The sequence below is a fragment of the Lactuca virosa genome, chromosome 6 (genome assembly GCF_052849685.1).
Source record: "Lactuca virosa cultivar CGN04683 chromosome 6, Lactuca_virosa_CGN04683_v6, whole genome shotgun sequence".
In the NCBI taxonomy this organism is placed as follows: Eukaryota; Viridiplantae; Streptophyta; class Magnoliopsida; order Asterales; family Asteraceae; genus Lactuca; species Lactuca virosa.
This window is the reverse complement of record NC_136431.1, coordinates 54,095,867-54,103,386: the sequence shown is the minus strand read 5'-3', so window position 1 is coordinate 54,103,386 and position 7,520 is coordinate 54,095,867. Positions and strand designations below refer to the sequence as shown.

Here is a 7,520-nt window from a genome sequence, read left to right as displayed (position 1 = left end):
ATGAATATCTTCTCCAATAATATTCGAGGAATTGGGTGTGAAGTTAACAGGAGCTGGCTTAGAGACTATCGTATTCAAAGTTGTTCCTTCTTTGTTGGGTTAGAGGAAACTAAATCCATGGAGGTAAAAGATAGTTTAGATAGACAAATGTGGGGATCATCCACTTTTCAATGTGAAGTCATCGATCCTATAGGGCTATCAGGTGGAATTGCTTCCTTATGGGACCCCTCCTTTTTTAATGCCACTGACTCAATAAAAGGTGAAGGTTTTCTTGCTATCAGAGGTATGTGGCTCAGGTTAAGGAAAAAATGTTGCTTTGTCAATGTATATGCTCCACAATACCCATTGAAAAAAAGGACTCTTTGCAATAATCTTTTCAACCTTATAAATTTTGATCTTGACTATTGTCGGTTCGTCTTCGGAGACTTCAATGATGGCCGCCTTCTTGAAGAAAGACTCGACTCTGTCTTTTGTCAGAATAGTGCATACCATTTCAACAAATTCATACACTCTATTGGTTTACTAGAAATTAAAATGGCGGGTCGTAGACTTACGTATATGAGCTCCGCTGGTGATAAACACAGTAAACTTGACAGATATCTTGTCTCTCCTAATGTTATCGATACCTGGCCTCATTTAAATGTCACTGCCATGCCTCGAGTGCATTCAGATCATTGTGCTATAATTTTATCTTCCAATCAACTCGACTTTGGTCCATACCCATTCTGGCTCTTTAATTATTGGCTGAAAGACCTGGAGTTTGAGATGGTATTAAGAAATGGGTGGTCCATTAGCAATCACCCCAGCTATCGCTTGCACATATCCCCCTTACCTCTTGTATCATGTAAGCTAAGAAACTTAAAGGAGCATATCAAATCATGGAGGAAGGAAATTATAGAAAAAACTCGAAAAGAAATGGTGGAGCTTACAAATAAGATCAACGACATAGACCTCTTGGCTGAGAATGGTTAGGTTGACGAAGAATTAAAGAGAAGCCGACAGAATGCTTATAAAAAAAACATGGAAATTGTAACCAGGAACATTGAAGACTTAAAACAAAACTCTAGAACCAAATGGGCTCTAGATGGTGACGAGAATAGTGCTTTCTTTCATGGGCTGATTAGCAAGCATCAAAGAACGCAGAAGATTAACGGAATTACAGAGAATGGTTTCTGGATAAATGATCCCGCTGCAATCAAAGAAGTGGTAATTAAGCATTTTTCTGGAAGATTCGCCGAACCAATTAAATCACGACCTAAGTTCATCAGCCCAAATTTTAAGAAACTCCCCTCCCACGTGGCTATGTATTTAGAAGAACCCTTCACACTCGAAGAAATCAAATCAGCCATCTGGGAATGTGGCTCAGATAGGGTGCCAGGACCCGATGGATTCTCCTTTGCCCTTCTAAAACAACATTGGGAGGTGACTGGAAGTGATTTTTATTTTGCGTTTAAACATTTTGAAGCTACCAGGCATATTGAAAAGGGCTGCAACTCATCTTTTATCACCCTCGTTCCCAAAATCCAAGACCCAATCACAATCAATGACTTCCGTCCTATCAGTCTAATTGGATGTTTGTACAAAACAATCTTAAAAGGTTCTAGCAGAGCGTCTAAAGAAGGTGGTGCATCTGGTGGTTAGCTCAAATCAGACGAATTTTATTAAAAACAGACACATTATCGATGGGCCTCTTATTCTAAACGAAGTAATCATCTGGATAAAAAAGAATAAAAAGAAATCATTCACTTTTAGAGTGGATTTTGAGAAGGCTTTCGGTAGTCTTAGCTGGGAATACCTAGACTCAATCTTTCAACAAATGGACTTTGGGGTTAAATGGCGAACATCGATCCAAGGATGCTTATCGCCAGCAAGGATCTCGGTGCTTATAAATGGATCTGCAACCTCAAATTTTTTTTATGGATCATGGGGTAAGATATGACAACCCGAACCTTTTTCCATTTCCGTTATCCAAATTCCGTTAATAAAATTTGGTTTTTTTATTGAGTCCCGTCGAATTCCTTTGTTTTGGAAAGTCATTTTGAGCTTCATATATGAGTCGGGACCAAAACTACGCGAAATTTCGAGTTTTCCGTCGATCGAAACAAACACTCTCGGCCGGACTTGGGTTCACGGCCGTACACCCGTGTACGGCCGTACACTCGTATACGGCCGTACACTCGTATACGACCCATGTCGAGTGGACCCCACCACCGACCACAAAAACCCCTATAAATACGAGACCCTACCCCCTCATTTACACTTTTCTGGCCGAACACCTTCTACTTCTCTCTCTAGACTATCAACTGTACACCCTTAAAGCACCTTTACTCTTATGTAAAACATCGAAAAACACCATTGGGAGTTCATTTCGGAGCATTTAGGACACGTATTCATCGATTCCAGCACTTTTGTTCTTGAATGTACGGCCCTACACGGTTCACGGCCGTACACTCCCTTTCACGGCCGTACATACTCCCTGAGTGATACATTAGACTAAAAACCTGCTTTCCTCGATTCACTCAAGTCCCGGTAACCTTTCTTAACCGAAAGCAAGTGTTTTCCAACACTTTATTTAATGAAATCGCTAATTTAGATACATATATGTATTTAATTGTTATTAGGATTCCGTTAAGTGCCACGTACAACAACTCGAGGGTCTTCGATTCCAGTTCATTGATTCGACGCTTTCACACAATTAACGGTGAGTTCATACCCCTATATTTTCCGAGTTTTTAATGTTTTCAGGGGGGAATACAAGTAAAAGCACAAGTAATCTTGTGTTTAAAAATATAATTTGATTTATTATATTTTCCTATCAGTAGTATACATTGAACATAGAACTTGCATACATGGTAAACATTGTCACTACTAGACTTGAAATCAGTTTTACAAAACATGTTATAATACAAACATTACAAACACAGTTTTCAGATCAGAGGAAACAAACTTATAAATTATGAAATAAAAGATATTATTTTATAAGGATTCATAACAAAAAGGTTTTTCAGAGTATTATTCGTGAATTCATTGAGAGAGCCAACAGTGTGAGACGCCTTGTAACCAGAGTCTCCTGAGAGTGAGAGCGTGAGTTTGTGTATAGATCTATATGGGAGTGACAATCCCGCACCCTGACTATTAGCTACAGTCAACCGAGGGTGACAAACGTCATTTTTATCGATGTACGTCGTATTGTTGATCGTCCATAGTATGGTTATGAGAATCCATAGGTGAAACAACGACTCGTTCACATAATAATACACCTAACAAACAGTCATTAGGGTTAGTAACTATATGGTAACTTAGTATATACACTTGGCTAATATGAAATTAACATCCAACTTGCAGTGGGATGTGTGATCTCCGCCTCATTTCCTGTTCCTTGTTTGGTTGTGGGCTTATGGCGGAATCACCCAATCGACTGTCTGTTCGATCCAGATTTCTATAACCCGTATGTACTAAGTGATCGCAGGAGGGTATTCACACTTCGGTATTCACACTACGGTATTCACACCACGTTATTCATACAAAGGTTTTCATACAAGGGTATTCATATAAAGGTATTCATATTGGTTTTCAAACAGAACAATGCTTAACAACATAAGTATGGTAAATGCTTATACTTTTCGGTTTGGAACAGAGAATTTAATAACTTACACTTAGGGAATATATAGGATTTTCCAGGGTAAACATTAGTACACTTCAAACAATCGGTTATTCATTTCACTAATGAACATTCATTAAAAATTCTGTAATTCCTTAGTTTATGCATCCAGGATATGTGTGAAGAATATCCGAAAAACCATGGAATGTGTGGTTTCCGCCTCATTTCTTGTTCCTTGTTTGGTTGTGGACTTAGGGCAGATCCACACAATCAATCGTCTGTTCGATATTGGTTTATACATAGCTAGTATGAGCTAAGTAGTTATAAAAAGAATTGGTTAACCATACATTCAATAAGAAAATAATGGATTTTCTTGAGGAACACTTTCAATAGATATCAAAGAATTAATACATTTAACTTTGTAAGTATCTAGTGAATACTTCAGGATTATGTACATGAGGGTTCGAAAACCAGTGGAATGTGTGGCCTCCGCCTCTTTTCCTGTTCCTTGTTTGGTTGTGGGCTTGGGGCAGAACCACACAATCGATTGTTTGTTCGATCTGGATTGTATATGATTTGTATACACTAAGTACTCGCAGGAAGAACTTGTAAGAATCATTTTTACTTAACTGCATCAGAAAATATAAGGGTTTCTGGAGGAACATAACGTACGTTTCGAAAGAACAAAGAACAGTTTTCCAAAACAAAACGCTTATGAACTCACCCGCTTTATGCTGATACTCTTTCAAAACCTACTTGTATTCTCAGGACATTAGTAAACAGGTACACGCACCGGGTTCAAGAAGATGGAGCATAATAGTTCGAGTCTTTACTTGCTATTTACTTTTGGAGTCAATCGTGTATGATTCAAATGTAATGTAAACACTATACTATTAATACAATGGTTGTTGTTGCTTTGATTACTATTATTCAATTGTTGTGATACTATACATGACGTCCTCCGCCCCCGAACGTTTCCGCCATTCCGGTTTGGGGGTGTGACAGATTGGTATCAGAGCATTGTTTATAGTGAACTTAGTATATCAACCAGTAAAAGATATACAACTATAAATACAATGGGGCCGGAGTGCTCTGACTAAAAGTATACTTTTAAAATATAAGTATTTTACGAGAAGTATACTAATAAGCATACATACTAAGAACAAGTATCACAATGAGAACAAATAAGAACATAACAAACAAAAGTATTTAGATGTTGGACACTACAGTCAAACCTAAGCAATTATGTAATCATATATGGAATAAATATAACTTGATCAACTATATTTATTTGAGATACGACCAACATGTGTTTAGGAGTGATAGTGGTGTTGCAACGAGCCTAAAACTTACCTAACTCCATATACAAAACTATCCTTAGAACAAAACATAAAGATAAAATACTATAGGAGTATTTTAGGCACTGTAACAAAGTTGAATGAGAACTAAAAGACCTTTACTGGCAGGTCTATAGTTACGAAGTGCATGCTTCCAGGGTTATATATAATTTGGATCTTATAGACTTAGAATTGGTGATCTACGCTCTACTACCTGTTCCTTGTTTGGTTGTGGTTTTGGAGTAGGATCATCTATTCGAAGGTCTATTTGATCTTGGTTATATACAACTTGCATGCATTGCTTGACTATAGGAGGACCCAATTTGGATCATCAATAACTATCAGAAGAAATGTTCTACTTAATCTCATAAGATTCTTTAGGCATCCCCATTCTCACGCGAACAACCTAGATATAGATAGCCACTTCAACCGCCAACAGAGAAGTCAATGAGGAATAAGAGAGGGTTCGTAAAGTGGATTCCGAGAAGGAATCATACGAGGATGCAAATCTTCCATCAGGAAGTGATGGAGATCTGTGGTAAAACCCGAAGCATGATCTACAGTGAATAGGAGAACCATAAGAAAGCCCAGAGACAACAAACCCTCCCAGCTGAATTCAGGACCATCATAACGAGAACAGAAACTCCTCCCGAGGCGCGCAAGGTGGTAGAGCACCATATACGTCATACAAATAATTAACTAACTAATATGATCTAGTGAGTTAGTGATTACACTGCTCACACTATGTGTCAGGCTTATTGCCTTTATTATATCGACTAAGTAACAGTAAACCAGATTCCATAACTTCATTAAGAGGGTAGTCACTATCAAATTCATAAGTCTATGTTGCGTAGACCTTTGTTATGAATTGCTTAAAACGTTAGAACATGAAACACTCAGAATTAAGATAACTTCGATTCAGAATACACTCGATTTGTAACGTCTAAGTACTTACCCTCGTTTCGTCTTTTAAACCTTTTGGCAGCATTATGCCACCGAAGAAATCAAACAAAAACAAAAACAACGCACCACCACCACCTCCTCCTCAGTATGACCCGGTTGTCTTTCAGGCGGCAGTAACAGCCGCAGTGACAGCTGTCATGACTCAAATCAATACAAGTGGTACCGGTGGATCGGGTAGTGGTACCAACAGCTTTAACCATGGACACACAAGGGAGTGCTCATACAAGGACTTCATGATTTGTGGACCCAAATCCTTCGATGGAAATGGGGGAGTCATCGCCCTAATGCGATGGTTCGAGAAGACAGAATCGATTTTTGAGTTATGCGCTTCCCCCGAAGGAAGGAAAGTGAAGTTTGCTGACTACACCTTCTCTGACAAAGCCCTTACATGGTGGAACAGCCATGTCAAGTCATTGACTCTTCCTATAGCAAACACAATGGGCTGGGAAAATCTAAAAGAGATGATGCCGGAAGAGTACTGCCCGAGGGGAGAAGTACATAAACTAGAGCATGAGCTGTGGAATCTCACCATGGTAGGCTCAGACATTGTAGCGTACACCGATAGGTTCAGCGATTTAGCTGCACTATGCCCGGGGATGGTTACCCTGGAAAGCATGAAGGTAGAGAGGTACATTTAGGGACTGCCTTCTCCAATCCAAGGAAACGTATTAGCAGTGAAACCTCTTACGTTTGACAGTGCCAAACGCCTGGCTCGAACATTGGTGGATTATGGGATCCGCCAAGGCATAATGGACCCCGTTCATGGGTCAACCAAAGGAGGCGATGATAATCAAAGGCCCGAGAGCAGAAAGAGGAGACAATTAACACAAGAACCCTCCGAGAGACAACAGACGGGTGCAGCCTATGCTGCTACGACACCAACCACATCAACCTCAGGTAGTCGTTATGCTGGAACCCTTCCTAAATGCAATAAGTTTAATTTCCATCATATCGGAAGGTTACGGAAGTTGTATTGCAAGAACTGCCTCAAAAGGGGACACACCATCTGCTTCTGTAGGGCACCGGGACGACCAATCTCTCAGGTCCCATTTGAGGAAGTGAGTCAGACCTGCCACAAACGTGGTGAAACGGGACATTTCAGGAGAGATTGTCCATTGGCCAGAAACCCTGGTGAAGAAGGAAGAATGCTAATGATCACTGCAGGAGAGTCTACCCCGGAAACGCCCGAGAACAGCGGTACGTCTTCCAACTAGAATCTTTTCCCAAACCTACATTTTCAAGGAAACCGCCTCACAACTAAGTTCTAACTATGATAAATTCTTCCTCGTTTAAACTAAGCACATAGTTTATGTAGAAACTAAATACTCTTTTCCGGTAGGCTAAAATGACTTGGTGTAAACAGTAGGGCCATATATAATTAAGGACCAATAGACTTAGAGTGCATGATTCCGCCTTATTTCCTGTTCCTTGTCTGGTTGTGGATTTAGGGCAGAGTCACTCAGTCGACCGTCTTAATCATCTTAATTATATATGACTTGTAGACACCAAGCGATTATAGAAGGACCAGATAGGAATCATAATATCAAGTATTATTCACTAGAACAATTTCTCAGTTAGTATACTTAATACAATACAAAACATTCGCAATAGTAATAACA

At 39.5% G+C, this 7,520-nt stretch overlaps 1 protein-coding gene across 1 annotated transcript; it reads left to right on the top strand.

Moving 5' to 3' along the window:
• On the top strand, positions 1 to 972 carry LOC145121545 (uncharacterized). The gene has a single exon (XM_079057274.1). It carries the CDS (start codon positions 1 to 3, stop codon positions 970 to 972), a length of 972 nt encoding a protein of 323 aa, XP_078913400.1.
• Positions 973 to 7,520: the final 6,548 nt, after the last annotated feature.

Excerpts from the sequence above, each read along its gene's own strand:
- LOC145121545 (XM_079057274.1), top strand. The coding sequence starts at position 1 with ATGAATATCTTCTCCAATAATATTCGAGGAATTGGGTGTGAAGTTAAC.